We start from the raw sequence: 17,477 nt of genomic DNA, 5'->3' as shown, positions 1-17,477 counted from the left end.
CAGCAAATTAAAAAAATAAGTTAATATCTGGAATTAATTGACATTGTTTAAAATTATTTCAGGGAATGATTCTTTGACTTAATCATAGGGGGTCATTTTGTTACTGAATAAATAAACATTTTGAACAAATTGTTTCATTATTCATGATTCACTCATTAAAATATGGGTCATTTGAGGGAATTCATGAATTGCATTGTTAACAGAAATGTGTCAGTGCATGGATGGATGGATGGATGGATGAGTGGAAGGATGGATGGATGGATGGATAGACAAATGGATAGTGGATAGATGGATGGATAGTAGATGGATGGATGGATGGACGGTCAGTTGGTCGGATAAATGGTTGGATGGATAAATGGATGGATAGATGGATGGATGGATGGATGGATGGATGGATGGATGGATGGATGGATGGATGGATGGATGGATGGATGGATGGAAGGATGGATGGATTAATGGTTGGTTGGTTGGTTGGTTGGTTGGTTGGTTGGTTGGTTGGTTGGTTGGTTGGTTGGTTGGTTGGTTGGTTGGTTGGATTGATTGATGGATGGATGTATGGATGGTCGGATGAATGGTTAGTTAGTTAGTTAGTTAGTTAGTTGGTTGGTTGGTTGGTTGGTTGGTTGGTTGGTTGGTTGGTTGATTGATTGATTGATTGATTGATTGATTGATTGATTGATTGATTGATTGATTGATTGATTGATTGATTGGATGGATGGATGGATGTTTGGTTTGGTGGAAGGTTGGTAGGTTGGTTGGTTGGATTGATGGATGGTCGGATGATTGATTGATTGATTGACTGATTGATTGATTGATTGATTGATTGACAGCAAATTATTGTGCAACAGAATAAAATAGAACACAATTTAGTTTAGCTCAGAGCGATACAAATTACATATAACAAAAAATATTTTAGTAATAAATGCAATCATCATCAATCATCCTCAAGCACAATCTGTTCTTTGCAATTATATTTCACTTGCAGTAGCAATCACTTTAATGTTTGTTGGTGCTCTTTAATTTATTGGCCCTCATAAATGTCTTTGTTGATAACCCACTTCTCTATATGGAGTGATGATTTACTGCTATTGGAGAGCAGGAGGGAATAAATGGTAATAAATGGCTGTTCAGGCTCTTCCTCCTGAGCTTGTACATCCATCTCCAGGCTGAGCATGTGCCCAGAGTCACTGCCTATTCTGAAAGATGAGCCTAAAATGAGTTATATCTGACCTATAAACTCATACAAAAGTGTGACATCCTGACTGTTTTTGTGTCACTGGGTAATCTGAGAAAATAGAGATAAATCCAACCGACGCTTGAAAGGAAATGAGCTGAAATCCATTTGATTGGATTTTATGTTTCAGGATTGTTGTCAGCTTCTGCATTAGAGTGTGAGCTCGACTGCTTTTAGATGATGTAAAATCAAAAGAATGAAACCAGACACATTGTATAGAATTTCCCAAACATCTACTATCAATTTATTTTAAACAACAACTGTACAAAATACAAATACAAAATGTTTTTAATACAGCAAGAAAGGCATTTAAACACTACAAATGAACAAATATCACCACCATGCACTTTTTGTTTGCTTACATCACAACAGCTGTACATTTCTTCCTCTTGGAGTTGACTGATTATGAGAGAAAAGAAAAAAAACCTACAGTAAGTGTTTGAGTTGTGTCAGGTTTGTCATGAAATGTCACGTCACAATTCATATTCATACAGATATTCAACAGAAACCAAATACTAAAAATGACAGATCGGAAATGTTTTCTTTTAGTAGGCAGATATCAAAACAAAGTATTTACAGCATTAAATAATTATTAAATTAACTTCCTCTCCATTATTACCACAATGACACGAATCATACAGATATAAACATCTAAAATTACAAATTTTCTTCATCTCCTGTTTAATTTTGCATCATCCGCAAAACTGTCTAAAAATAAACCATAAAAACAGCCTAAGATACTTTTGTGCACAATATAGGAGACAAAATTGTGTCTTGCTGAAGTTAAAGACATCAAGAGTTCACCCAAAAATAAACATTCATTCATGTTTCTTCGGTTTAGTCCTTTATTTATCAGGGGTCAGCACAGCGGAATGAACGGCCAACTATTCTGGCATATGTTTTACACCGCGGATGCCCTTCCAGTTACAACCCATACTGGGAAACACCCATAAACTATCAAATTCACACACACACACACACACTCATACACTACAGGCAATTTAGTTCATCCAATTAACATATACTGCATATCTTTGGACTGTGGGGTAAACTGGAGCAGCCGGAGGAAACCCACACAAACACGGGGAGAACATGCAAACTCCACATAGAAATGCCAACTGACCCAGCCGGTACTCAAACCAGTGACTTTCTTGCTGTGAGGCGACAGTGCAAACCACTGAGCCACTGTGCCACCTCAAAAATTGAACATTTGCTGCTAATGGGGACTTTTTCTCTTCTGTAGAACAGTAAGGAGGTTTTTACCTGAAGGTGTGGTACTTGATGCTTTAGAAAACGAATATCAATGGCAACTGGCACTTTAAGAATCACTAAGAACATCTTCAGGTAGAATAAAATTAATACCTGTACATTGAGGTCTTACGCTTCATTCACATGGGGCGTCTGCATCAACGCTACCCATTCACTTTGAATGGGTGATGTCAAGCGTTGCCGAACTGAATTGTGGATCCGTCGAAGTTGGGAATTTCTCAACTTTTTAAGCACCAACGGAAGCGTCAGCTAATCAGATTGCTTTATGCAAATGCTCCAGCTCAGACAGTAGAAGAATGCAAACTAATTTTATGGGCTAGTGCTGCTATGACGGGATGTCAGCCCCAACTTCAGACACGCCCTCCGTCAAGCGTTGATGCTGATGCCCCGTGTGAATCAGGTGTTATGAAGCCAATCAGTTTTTGCAAGAAACTGAATATTAGTATTATTAATTATTAGTATTCATTTATTTATAAGTAGTATTATAAATTAGGGCTTGGTGTATGACAGTAAATATCATCACCGAATAATTTCTGTAATTTCTTTTTGAACTCTGTGTACATTTAGGTACACTGTAAAAAATGCTGGCTTCCACACAATTCTTTCATGTTGACTTAACACAAATTTAGTAATTGGCTTAATTTTTTTTATTAATTAAAAAAAAATTAAGTGGATTAAACATTAAAAAATCAAGTTTATTTATTCATTTTCTTTTCGGCTTAGTCCCTTTATTAATCTGAGGGTTGCCTCAGCGGAATGAACCGCCAACTTATTCAGCATATATGTTTTACGCAGTGGATGACCTTCCAGCTGCAACCCATCTCTGGGAAACATAAATACACACTCATACACTACGGACAATTTAATTCACCTGTAGCACATGTCTTTGGACAGTGGGGGAAACCGGAGCACCCGGAGGAAACCTATGCGTATACAGGAAGAACATGCAAACTCCACACAGAAACGCCAACTGACCCAGCCGCGGCTTGAACCAGCGACCTTCTTGCTATGAGGAGAGAAAAAATGAAGTTGTCCCACGAAAAAAAAGTAAATTGTTCATAAAAACAACTTGTTTTGTTCCTAAATGTGTCTTTTTTTATAAAACAAACAAGTTGAGTAATTTATTCAGCAAATTAAAAAGAAAAAGTTACTTGGCGGAATTCTGGAATGACTTGGCATTGTTAAAAATTATTTCAGGGAAAGATTCTTTGACTTAATCATAGGGGGTTATTTTGTTACTGAATGAATAAACATTTTTGAACAAATTGAGTAAATAATTATTCAATGATTCATTCATTAAAATATGGGTAATTTGAGGGAATTCATGAATGAATTGCATTGTTGACAAAAATGTGTCAGTGAATGATTCGATAATTGGATGAATGGGTTTTTGGTTGGTTGGTTGGTTGGTTGGTTGGTTGGTTGATTGGATGGATGGATGGATGGTTGGCTGGATGGATGTTTGGTTGGTTTAATCATAAAAGAGTTGGATTAATTGGATTAAACATTAAAAAAAATTAAGTTGTCCCACAAAAACAGAAGAATTGTGTCAATTTAGCTCATTCTAATTACTAGTGTGAACAAACGGCAAAAATACGCCTCTGCAGACTAACAGCCTCCCCCAGGTCTTAATGCTCGACCGGTAACATGACTGAGCCATTAAACTCAAAATATAGGAAAAAAGGATTGACTTATTGATTGACACCAATCATTCAGAGCTTAATTCAGTATCTGCTCTAATAATCCTTTTTCTTTACAACATCGCTCCCTAGCAGCCGCCCGCTGGGTCCTAGTGCCTGCCCTGTGAGAGATTTATTCAGGGGCTGCTGTGTTACACTGATAAAAATAAAATTAAGTATGTTAGTTCTTTCTAGGAAAGACGCATCAGCTGGGGGTCATAAAACCATGTCTGATTTTCATTTATTGTGAAAAGCTAACACTTAAGGTGAATAAAAATGTCAAACCTGACTCTCTGAATTACTAATTGTTTAAAACACAAAGACGGAAAAGATATAAGCATCGGCTCTGCTAAAAGGAGTTTGAAATAATCCAATAATCCAATATTCTGTATCTCTATTACACTTTTATCAAAATATCTGTTAATTAATGATTCACAAGTGTTTTCTGTTTATTCACAGAAATGCATTATGAGACCTTGATCTTGATCTTTGCTCTGTTGACTTTTGATGTTGAAAATTCAACTCTAAAGTTTAACAAAGTGACTTTTATTGACATTTTAGTAAGAAATAATATATCGACATTAGACAATTGTGTAAAATAACAGAAAATATACTGGAAGTTTATTACAAGGTTTTTGTAGCATATGCAACACCAACCCAGACAGTATATCAATTTAAACTAATAAAAATGTCAATAAAAGTCCCTTTTTTCGAAATTTTTAAGGTTAAAGTTGTTGGGAGAAAGATCAAGGTTCTAGAATTCAATTTAATAGCTTAAATAATTGAGAAAAATGTAAAACATGAACCACAAAATTCATTATTATAACAAAATTCATTAACCTTTTTTAATTTTCTGGAATAATTACCTACTTAAATTACTATGCTGTGAAATATATTATTACCGTAAAAAAATCCTTCATACCGTGAAATAGAAATTTGGTCAAAGTGCCCACCCCTTTCATTACCTATAATCCACAGCCTCAACCAAAGGTCATGAGTGCAATTAAGACACTCTTGAACACAAGCTTCCTGTCAAATAAAGACAGATGTTGTTTCTTGAACAGACTGATTGATTTGCTTCATTAGACCTCAATAGCCGCATTTCCACTGTCGGCCCAGTGTGAGCCAGGGCTTTTATCGGGCCAGGCCGAGGAGGTTGAACAGTAAGGCTAAAATCATGTTGTGTTTCTACTGTCAAGCCAAAAAGTCGTAGCGCAACATGCAAACCCTTCCCCCAGAACACCAAATGAATCAGGCAGACCAAGCCCAGCATCGCATCATCACGAAACGATTAAAATGGAGCAAACTCAATTAATGACATGTTACTCTACAGCATTACATTATATGTCTAAATGCATAGGCCTTTGTATGTTTATTATTTATGTTTACTCGCAGAAGGACTGTTGGCATGGACATGGTACATCAAGTAGTCTCGCCACTAATGGAAAGATGACCCAGCGCATCATCATCTATAATATAAAACCGCAGAATTGATCAGGTAATGACTCTGTACAAAACGTTTTTTTTTTATATAACATCCTTGTTTCAGCAGAATGGCACATCTAGACTGATTCTTCCCTAAGCATAATTACGATTTAAAATATTTAATATCCTTCTGATAAAGCTCTACATTTACAACTGAATTTTTAAACTTTACCACATCCAATAAAAACGGAAACATTTGTTAGAGGACATAGAACACATATTTTCGTGCAGTTTTTCCCAATCCTTTTATAAAGCAGTGCAGGACTGGATGACAGAAAGGAACTGAAAGGTATTTTCTGATGGTTTTGCTCACCCAAATTTGATGATTTGATTTTTGCACAATTTGATGTCATTGTATCCAAATACTTTAGAAATAACATTTTAAAACTCCTTCGTCGTTTGTTTTTAGAAATGATCAAAAATCTTTTTTTTCAGATTTGTAAATTAAAAGTTCAAATGGCTTGAAACGGTTTAATTTTTATGTATCGTTTATACCTACATTGTAATAGCTTTTGTTTGTTTTCAATTGGTTTAATTATTTAATTAGTTTTTATTATATTCGATATTTGTAATTCTTTAAATGATTTCTGTAGCCTACAGCTTATTTTATCTAGATAAGGCATGTCTTCGGTCCTGGAGGGCTGGTGTCCTGCAAAGTTTGGTTCCAACCCCAATCAGACACACCTGGGCTAGCTAATCAAGCTCTTACTAGGCTTTCTAGAAACCTTCTGGCAGGTGTGTTGAGGCAAGTTGGAGCTAAAATCTGCAAGACACCGGCCCTCCAGGACTGCGTTTGGACACCCCTGATCTAGATCTATGACAGTACAAAAGTGGACACGAGATTTGTAAAGTTTTATGTCTTTCTGTTGTATTCCTATATTGTATTATCTCCAAAATAAATAAATAAAAAAACTTCTTGCAGTAACGACTGCAAGTGAAGCTGTGAAGCAAGTGCTCGCACAAACACACCTTTTAAAATTAACAAAAAAATTGTTTTTGACTCTCATAGTGCCAGTAGCCAATGATTTGCGTTAAAATTAACTAAATATTTCAGCTAAATCTTCTTTTAATGCTCTACTGAATTAAAACAAATAAGTCAAATACATTTGGAATGGCCTGACGGTGACTACTATTTACTAACAAATGTTCATTTTTGAGTGAACTTTCCCTTTAAGGGTCTGAATGAGCAAATCAGTGTTTTGTGCCACACGAATCTGTACATTTACTGTATACTCCCTTCTTAAAGTAAGTGTCAGACATTTTACTCTTAAAAATGACAGAACTGAAAGCTGAAGCAATCATCTGTCCGTTTCTCCGGAGCGCAGAGTGTGAGTGACAGCTGTTCCTGGAACAAGTTTTCCAGAGTGATGATTTGGCAGTGATGCGTGCAGCTGTTGCCACAGTGACCGCTGGCCTGAGCTTTGAGTCTTCTGGCTGGAAGTAGCCAAGAACTCAGGCTGAGCTCATTCACTCAATCACCCTCCAGATCAATACCATCACCAGTCACAGTCAATCAGCCATTCAACTGTCCATCTGTGCTTAGCCATGATTGCTTTACCCCATCAGCACTGCACTGAACCAGACCTTTTTTAGTCTTCAGACACTATACACAAGATCAAATGATTGGAATGATTAAAATATCTGTTTATTTCTAAATAATGTATTTTTCTACTCATCAAGGCTTAATTTGTTTGGTAAAAAATGCAGTACAACTATATACAATTTAATATATTTTAAATATATAAAGTTCTATTTTAATATATTTTAAAACGTAATATTTTTGATGCAAAGCTGAATGTTTAGCGAACCTTACTCTAATCTTTAGTCTCACATCATCTTTCTCTAATACTTTTTAGTGTCACATGGTCACATTTATATATATATATATATATATATATATATATATATATATATATATATATATATATATATATATATATATATATATATATATATATATATACACATACATACATATATATATATATATATATATATATATATATATATATATATATATATACATATACATATATACAGTTAAAGTCAGAATTATTAGCCCGCTTTAAATTTTGTTTATTTTTTAAATATTTCCCAAATTATGTTTACCAGAGCAAGGAAATTTTCCACAGTATGTCTGATGATATTTTTTTCTTCTGGAAAAAGTCTTATTTGTTTTATTTTGGCTAAAATAAAAGCAGTTTTAATAAAAAAAAAAAATCAAAATTTCGACTGTCTACAGAACAAACTATCGTTATACACTAACTTACCGAATTAGCCTATCCTGCCTAGTAAAACAAATTAACCTAGGTAAGCCTTTAAATGTCACTTTAAGACTTTAAGACACTTTTAGAAGAATGTGTTGAAAAATATCTTGTCAAATATTATGTACTGTCATCATGGCAAATGTTAAATGTTTAACTCTGTTAAACAAAATTTGGGGAAAGAAATAAACAGGGGGGCTAATAGTTCAAGGGGTTTAATAATTCAGACTTCAACTATATATGCATATATAGTGCTCAGCATTCCTGAGTACACCCCATTTTGAAAATAAATATTTTTATCCATTTCTCAGTGTACATAGGCAATGTAGTTTTGGTGCATTTAATCAAAACTGATTTTTTAAACAGATATATTTATTAAAATAATAATTTAGTCACCAAACATATTTAGAAATTGAAAGATAATAAAATTAAAATCAAGCAAAATATTGCAAATAAAATAACACCAACAAAAAAACTAAATATTTCAATTTATTTGCTCCTCTTAATTTTTCCTCTTTTTAAAAAAAAAATATATAAATTTGAAAGAGATTTGTGAGGGGTGTACTTATATATGCTGAGCACTATACTTATATATAATTTAGATTTTTTTTTAAGTAAGTTTAGTGATAAAATAAGAAAAAAACATGCTTTTGTTTTGTATTTTCACCCAATCAACAGATATTTTTGCTATTTATTTACTGGAGTAATACTGATGAAAAAACTATTTGCCATCATAGAAAATGAATTAGATTTTTTTTTAAAACAAATTTCTATAGAAAGCAGTTATTGGATACTCTAACAATATTCCACACTGTTCCTTTTTGTTACTGCATTTATAAACAAATAAATTCCTCAAAAGTAGGGATGCTCCAATCAAGATTTTTGCAGCCAATACCGAGTACCAATTCCTTGTCATGGTGATCGGCCAATACAGAGTACCGATTCTGATGCTTCAAGCTTTATAATGCATAAAGCACATTTTCAGTCCAAGTGTGATACTTAAGTGGAGATCTCGCCTTACCTCAGAGAATAAATTAAAGATTCTGCATATAATTCCTTAAACATGTCCCTTATAACCATTTAGTGTGGACATGTCATGGTCAGAAGGAGCTTTACAGAATAAATTAATTAAACAGATTTAAAAAGTAATGAAGCAATTTGAAAACATTGCAAATCATGGATGAAGAATTCAACATGTCTCAATTAAGTTTGGAGCATATAAGGAATTAAAATACACACCTTAAAATTCATTTCTTCTTTACTAAAAAGGAAATAAGTCCATAAACTACTGTCTATTGCAATAAATATATTACAATAGTTATTAAATATTCAAGTTAAACAATTGTTTTTATTTCCCTAATATTTCCAGCCACAATTTAATGAACTTAACAAAGAACATTCAGTTTTGATTTGTAAAAAGCTCTTATGAACTTATTTGTAAAAAGTTCAGCTCTTATGTGTTGATCTCTGCTTGTAATCTTATAAACAAACAATTGTGATCGGTTCATGAGATCGACCAGATTAGCGAATATCGATCGAGTCATGAAAATGTGGTATTCGGCCGATACTGATCTCTGGCCGATCGATCGAAGCATCCCTACTCAAAACCATTTTGTTTTAATCATTACTTCAAACTTCTGACAAGTACCGTAAATCTACTTTCTTGTATGAATAAAATCCTCTTAGCTTTAAATTTGTGACTAAAAATCTGTGATTGTCAAAATGCTATTTCACTCAGCAGCACTGTAAAACACTACAAATGAAACAACCTCATCTGACCGTGTCAAGCTGTTGCCAGTGTGTCTTTAGCAGGCTCTTTAAAGCACAGCCTCTTCCGCTCGGGCAGCAGCTCTTCTGCGGCCCCCCGGATGTCGTCCAGCTCAGTGGTGTAGTGGTCTGGACTCTCTCCGTTGGATGTCTCCTTGATGACGCTGTATGTGAGGGCCACGCTGTACGCCGGGGGCTTTTCTGAGCGCTGAGGCCTGCAGTGGCATAGTTTGTGGAAGGCGGCGCGAAACTTCTGTGACATGGCGTTGTAGATGATGGGGTTGATGGCGCTGTTCATGTAGATGCAGAGACGGCAGAACAGAAGGAAACAGGTGTCCAGATAGGCTTCCTTGAGGAAGGAGTTGACCACCACTAACGTCCGGTATGGCATCCAGAGCAGAGCGAAGAGGATCACCACCACCGCCAGCATCTTCGTCACCTATAGAATGGCATATGTTTTGAGATAAGTACACTGTAAAACCCAATAAGTTAGGGTAACTCAAAGCATTTGAGGAAACTGGTTGCAACAAACCATTTAAGTTCAAAAACTAATCCCAATAAGCAATGTGAACTTAATCCATTTGAGTAAATGAAGCAATCTGAGCACAGTAAAACCTGATAAATAAAGAGAACTCAAACCAACTGAGCACTGTCAAATTTGCCTGTTGTATAAAATCATTCATGGTCTGTCATCCCCACCTCTCAGTCAGTTTTTAGACATCAGGAACACCACAAACAGAGAAACACTAGGGGCAGCCCGAGGAGACTGTATTGTCCCACTCCGGAAAAGTACCTTTGGTCAGGGTGCCTTTTCAGTTACAGCTGCACAGGAGTGGAATTCTGTCCCTGGCAGCATCAGAGATATAACCTCATTTAATATATTCAAAAAACATTTAAAAACCTGGTTTATAGAGAATCAGACGTGTCATCATTCCGATTAAATTGAAACTAGCATGTTTCCATTTGTGCAAATGTTGGAGTTTTACCTTATTTTGTAAATATTATCTTTTAACATCTATATGACCAAGTCTATTTTAGTACTTTTTAACTATGTTTGATTAATTGTATAATTTTTGTATTGTTTTTTTCTAGGCTGTTAAGGGACAATAGATGAAAAATAGCCTACGGGCTAATTCTGGTGCATTGGCAGAAATAATAATTAATGTTCACTGTGCCTGCCAAATAGATAAATAAATAAAACAATAAGTTGAGGCAACTCGACCTCAAACTCAAAACTAATCTATATGACTACTGTGAACTTACTCCATTTAAGTTAAAGTAATGAGCTATTTGATACTAAAAATTACCTTCAACACTGAGTTCAAAACTCTTTTCAAATGAGTAGAATTAACTTTCAGTAAATTTTGAGTTAACTGCACTCATTTCATTTAATAAAGCTGACTGTTGAACGCATATAACACTAAGATGTAATAAATATATATGATAAGTTGATTTAAAGACATATTATTGTTTATTTTTTTATCATTTAAGTATCATCAAGCATCAAATAATTAATAAAAATATACATGCTTGTACTGGCATAATGCATATTACCAGGTTTTTGCACATTTTATGTCAGTTTATTGTAATGTCTGTTAAAATGACTTGCTAATTTGGCAATTGTGCTGTATAAAAAGACAAAGGAAAGGCCTAAATAATTAACATGTTTACTTTTGCAATCATTAATCATATTTTGGCTTAGACCCTTATTTGTCAAGGAATGAACCACCAACTATTCCGGCATGTTTTACGCAGCTGATGGCCTTCCATCCACAACCCAGTACTGGGAAAGTTTACTATTACATAATACACTGAAATATTATTAGTGTACTTTATGGTAGTGCTGGGCCGATAAATGATATTATATAGAATTGCAATAAAATGTATGTCAATAACAATGATAAGCTCAGGACTTTTTTACTCTGTATTAATCTAAGAGCCAATCACGCAGCAGAAATGTGCAACAATGGGAATCTAAAAGTTTGTTAATAGTGGAGATGTACCGAATTTTTCAGCCACCGAAAATTATCGGTTGAAAATATGTTATGCCATTTAATGGACCCTCAAATTTTGTGGCTTCAGTCATTGTTGGGGTCAGAGGAATAGCACCTGGGGGAACAGGGGGATATGCCCTATCACTTAGAGAACAGACCATTTAGAAACAGGTGATTAATATGCCGCCAATAATGCCCGTCAAGCCCCTGGTTGGGGTACTCTTTTAAATTTGGAAGCATTAACAACTTATATCAAAAAAATCATTATCCTTTAATGTGGAAAATAATTATCAAGATTGCATTTTTTCCATATCACCCAGCCCTACTTTATAGTAGTGTTATAATGCAATAAGGGTAGGCCTATAGCCTCCATTTTGTTTGTTTTCTGAACCATTAATGCTTAATCTTGCATATTTACATTGTTATCCTTTTTAATACATCTGGTTGTGTTAGATGAACTTGTGTTAAAACAGCTAACAGGATACCCGTTTCTAATTAGAGAGGTTATAACATGCTCATTTTAATTTCGCACTTAATCTTGGACTTTCTAAACCGTATAATCATGATTATCATGGTGCAGCTGCTGTATGCTAGGCTAGATTGTTGTCAAAAGTGTTAACACACCATAACATGTCACGGCTCATTTACTGAACACACAGGTTTAGAGCCAGGGAAAAATTCATAGCTTTAAGACCTTTTTTACGGAAGGTCATGAAAGGTGTGTTTTCTCAGCATGGTCAAAGAGCCCTGGAGCAACACAACAACAGCACAAGTGCAGTCGCTGTGAGTTTATCAGAGAGTCTCTGCCTTCACTCTGCATTTAGACCATTACCTGCTTCAGGCTATGTGAGCCATCACAACATCACAACTCATCTCATTTCTCAGCGTCTTTGTTCTGGTTCTAGATCACAAAAATGTTTCCTGCAGCACGAGGCCAAAAGCAGTACGATTCCCGAACGGATAACTCTTACTATGTGAAATGCATTCAATTTATTTCAATTCTCGTACCAATGATTCAAATGAGTCGATTCTTTAAAAACGCACAAGACCCAAATTCAGAATCTCGCAGGACTAACCCAAGAGACGATTGTTCTTCATTTAATCGATTGACCATGAGACTCAAAACGGTGTAATTTCTTGAAAGATTGTTAATATTGTGGAACTAGAGTATGTTATTAGTTGCATTGTTGTACTTTAATTCACTTCTCAGTTGTGAATAAGTGCATTTATGGCATCTCTAACATATGTAAAAAGTCCCTGTTGGCCTGTAACATTTTTTGCATGTCCTGTATTAAATTATTTTCAACGCTATTTATTCGCTTTCTTTTCAGCTTAGTGCCTTTATTAATCAGAAGTTGCCACAGCGCAATGAACCACCAACTTTCCCAGCATGTTTTACACAGCAGATGCCCTTCCAGTTACAGCCATCACTGGGAAACACCCATATAGCTTTAGAGTAATCTTTACTTAGATCAACGCATAAAGATTCACGAATCAGTGAATGCTGTTTTGAACTCCGCGCGCGCGCAATTACGCACAAAACTAACTCACTTTTGAGCAAAAAAAAAAAAACTAAATGAAAAAACTAATGAAGCCAGCACTTTACCTGTCTCCGAGAAGCCACAGTCGTGCTGTTGGATGAACTCCTGGAGTTCCCGTGCACAGACGACTCCTTCTTCCAATTTCTTCGACTTTCCTTGGGATCCGACGGGAGTGGGTTGAGGAAAAGGATTCTTGCGATCAACCCGTATAAAACAGTGGCTAACAAGAGCGGGATAACGTAGAACACCGCGTAATCTGTAAAATAAATAGGCAAATACAGTTCTCTGGACACTTTATAGCCGCACGTCACAAGAACAGCGTTATCATAAACTTTCTCCCTCGTGTCCAGCAGATAAAACCACATAACGCAATAGAGGGACGTCAAGACCCAGACGAGCACAATGATTTTCTTGGCTCTGGAGAGGGTGCACATGAACTGCGCTTTTATCGGGTGGCAAATTGCTATGTAGCGTTCGATGGTGAAGGCTGTGATGGAGCAGGAGGACGCGTTGATGCCCAGATACTGGAAATAAGTGATGGAGAGGCACCCGGCGTAGCCGTACACCCACTGACCGCCGAACAGGATCTCGGTGATGTTGGGCAGCCCGGCTGCGGTTAAAACCATGAGATCGGCAACTGCTAGGCTCACCAAGTAACAGTTAGTCGGGGTACGCATGTGCTTGGTCGTCAAGACCACAAGAATGACCATAACATTCCCAACAATTCCAACTCCACAAATAAGGATCACTAATAGGATGCTCACCACCTTGTATTCGACACTGTTATCAGTCCAAGTCCCGTTGCTGAAAGTGCCGTTCTCCATGCTCCGCTTCTTTGTGATTCTTATTGCGCAAAAATCACTTCTCAGGACGCGCGCAGAAAGGTCATGTTTCAGTATTCCAACGCAAGAAAAATCCGTAAAGTTCAAAATTAAGTTCTTCTGTAATTAAGCACCATTCGCCCGCAGGCTTCAGATTTCAGAGATGAAAATTAAAGCGTTTGGTGCAAAGCCAAAAATGTGTCCGTGGTAATTTGTGTGATCACCAGAAATCCTCGATCTGGTGTACATAACTGCGCAGAGCTGACAGAGGTGTTGCACCGCCCAGGGCTGAACAGGCTGATATGGTCTCTCGAAGACCCCTGTAACCCTAATACGCGCCCGACAGCGTCAGAAAGGGTAGACTGTGCTGTGCGTAATGCGGCAGCGCGCGCGCGAGAGGGGAAGTGTCTGCTCAATTACAGGTTTCTCCGCTGAACTGCCAAAAAAATCCCCTAAATATAGGACCATGTCACTTTCAAATTACAGTGTTCCTCCGCATTATGGTGTTTGTTTAAATATCAGTTTGCTTTGGTTATGTCGGAACTGATAGTGTTTGTTTTTCGGGGGTTGTGATAAGGTTAGAGATTGATCGAGCTCAGGAAGGCTGGTCCAGTTTGATTTCACCTTTAGAATGATGGAGGCTTAAACACTGTTCTCTGGTATAGATCAGCAATTTACACCCAGGAGAGCCATCATTGACATTTCACTGAGTCAGCTGAGGATGCACAGGGCTTATAGTCTGATAGTCTGCTGTGCACACTACCATTTAAAAGTGTTTGTGTGTGTGTGTGTGTGTGTGTGTGTGTGTGTGTGTGTGTGTGTGTGTGTGTGTGTGAAAATATTAACTTAATCTAACACAACTGTTAGGAACTGTTTGGAAAATATGAACGGTAAGTCATCCCAAAGATTGATTTGCAGCAGTCATTACTTCAGTTCTGTGTCATGTAATATTTCAGAAATCATTCTAAATGCTGATTTGCTTGTCAAGAAACATTAATCTTGTGCCTTGAGTTGTGTTGTTACTTGATGTAGAATCAGCCTTTAAATGTTGCATGGGTTCATTGTAAATCACAAAATGCTGATAATCACATTATGAACAATATTTTTTTATGAACAGTTCTCACATATTGCAATAAATAAATAAATGAACAAATAATAATTATAATAAATGAATCATTAATTAAAAGCATTTCAGCAAAACTATAGTAAAATATACTTAAAGAGATAAAGCTATAAGCGACGCAGTGGCGCAGTAGGTAGTGTTGTCGCCTCAAAGCAAGAAGGTCGCTGGTTTGAACCTCGGCTCAGATGGCATTTCTGTGTGGAGTTTGCATGTTCTCCCTGCCTTCGCGTGGGTTTCCTCCGGGTGCTCCGGTTTCCCCCACAGTCCAAAGACATGCGGTACAGGTGAATTGGGTAGGCTAAATTTGTTTGTAGTGTATGAATGAGTGTGTTTCACAGAGATGGGTTGCGACTGGAAGGGCATCCGCTGCATAAAAACGTGCTGGATAAGTTGGCGGTTCATTCCGCTGTGGTGACCCAGGATTAATAAAAGGACTTAGCCAACAATAAAATGAATAAATGAATGATAAAGATTATAGGCCAGGGGTTTCCAAAATTTTCAGCCCACGACCCCCAAAATAACAACGCCAGTGATTCGTGACCCCCAATATCCTCTGAGGTGGTTATACATATACAAACCTTGCAAACACAAAATGGCTCACACACACTAATATTCCCGCTTATTCTTTAATTTTGGAGAACGCCACTCGGAGATCATTCTCCATGTTCAGTCGTAAAGCAGTGTATTGTATGCCAGTGCTGTAAATGTGTCAGAAAATTTACCCTGGTTCCATGAAATCAATCTGCTGCATCTGACCCTATTGCCGTGTCTTTAATATAACAAAGTGAGACCTCAGGGGTCACAAGCCAATGAGAAATTGGAAATGTCTGTTGCTTTATAACTATTAAATACTATTTTTGTCTCATGCAGCATATGGATAAAATATGCTCATTTTAATAGTTTCATAAAAAGAATTAGATTTTTGGAAATCACTAAGCGACCACTGCTCATTTTGTCACGACCCTCACTTTGGGAACCATTGATCTAGGCCACCAATGCAAATCAATTTGCATCCAAAAAAAAGTATCAGCCACATGTGTGATTGTAAACAAAACTACTGTAATTTAAAATATAAGACATGTCAACAACAACAAAAAAATCATTAGGTTAACTGGATTTTTAAATGGCTCAAAATGACCCAGAACATAATATACCTGAAATAAAATAAAATAAAATAAATCTTAAGCCTATTTATATCCAATTAGCTTTCAAGGCATCACTTCTTTCATGTAGTTTAACTTGATGTACTTAAAACTAAATTTACAATAAAAACTACCAAAACCTAGATTATAAACAGCAATTATTCATTCATTTCCCTTCGGCTAAGAGCCGTATTTATCAGGGGTCGCCACAGTGGAATGAACCACCAACTATTCCAACATATGTTTTACACATCAGATGCCCTTCAGGTATATTATACAGTACATGTACTATATACAATATTGCACGTGTAACTGTATTATGTGCAAACTGAAATGTACACTTACCATCTTGTTAAATAAATTACTGTATTACTTGTTACCAAAGTTACCAGCCCCTTAAAAGCTGTCAAGTTGTCAATATTATTTAATTATTTATCCACAGACTACACTACATTTTTCATCATTTTCAAAATCTATTACAGACAGTAAGTTCTTTAAATGACTTTTCCATTACGCAAAGGTCAGATATATATATGTGGAGTTTATGATATGCGAGCTGGTGATATCTGACTGCCATAAAGACATAACCCGTTATGACCACCTTAAAAAATATCAACACCATTTCAGTAGGAGCTCCACACAGTCAAGTGTTTTCTCAGCGATTAATCTTTCTAGACCTTTGGAAGTGTACACACAGCAAGAAAAATACAAGTAAGATTTTGAGATTTTATTATTTGCTTTAAAGACAGGTCGTGCCTTGTTTGAACAGTATATTTGCAACCATAAATTGTCTTCATATAGATGATCTCCTATTAGCTTATGTAAATGTTTGCCTTACGCAGCGCTTTATATGGTTAGTGTTCCACTGCCATCTTGTGGACATTTTAAAGAAACACAAACACGTTTTGGTTTAATTGTAGATTTTACAACCGGAATCAGAAGAAAAAAAAACTGCTTCACAGGTTTTATCTTGTTAAGAAAGTTATACAAAAGTTAAGTGTTGACACTGACTTGAGTTGCTTACGAAACGGTGATACTTTTATTTTAATCATGTCATTACATTCAGGAGTTTTGAAATAATATAGATTTTTTTTTTAATTAAGGTGAAGATTATATTGTATTATATTGTATTTTTTTAAATAATCTTTTATTGAGATG

The 17,477-nt window shown here is 36.1% G+C and overlaps 1 protein-coding gene across 6 annotated transcripts in view; it reads right to left on the bottom strand.

Moving 5' to 3' along the window:
* Positions 1-7,838: 7,838 nt before the first annotated feature.
* trhra (thyrotropin-releasing hormone receptor a) overlaps positions 7,839-17,477 on the bottom strand; it is a 94,074-nt gene continuing 84,435 nt past the window's right edge. For 5 of the 6 annotated variants that reach the window (XM_073926482.1, XM_073926481.1, XM_073926484.1 and 2 more), the window contains one exon: positions 7,839-10,137. In XM_073926482.1, the coding sequence (XP_073782583.1) occupies positions 9,715-10,137 (423 nt within the window). In that variant the 3' untranslated portion in view covers positions 7,839-9,714. Of the gene's footprint in view, positions 10,138-13,298; positions 14,280-17,477 lie in introns of those variants that run through there. The other variant, XM_682154.9, reaches the window with a different exon arrangement.

Source organism: Danio rerio, chromosome 16 (assembly GCF_049306965.1).
Source record: "Danio rerio strain Tuebingen ecotype United States chromosome 16, GRCz12tu, whole genome shotgun sequence".
NCBI lineage: Eukaryota > Metazoa > Chordata > Actinopteri > Cypriniformes > Danionidae > Danio > Danio rerio.
Note: the sequence above shows the minus strand (reverse complement) of the source record. Positions and strands in the feature narration are given on the sequence as shown.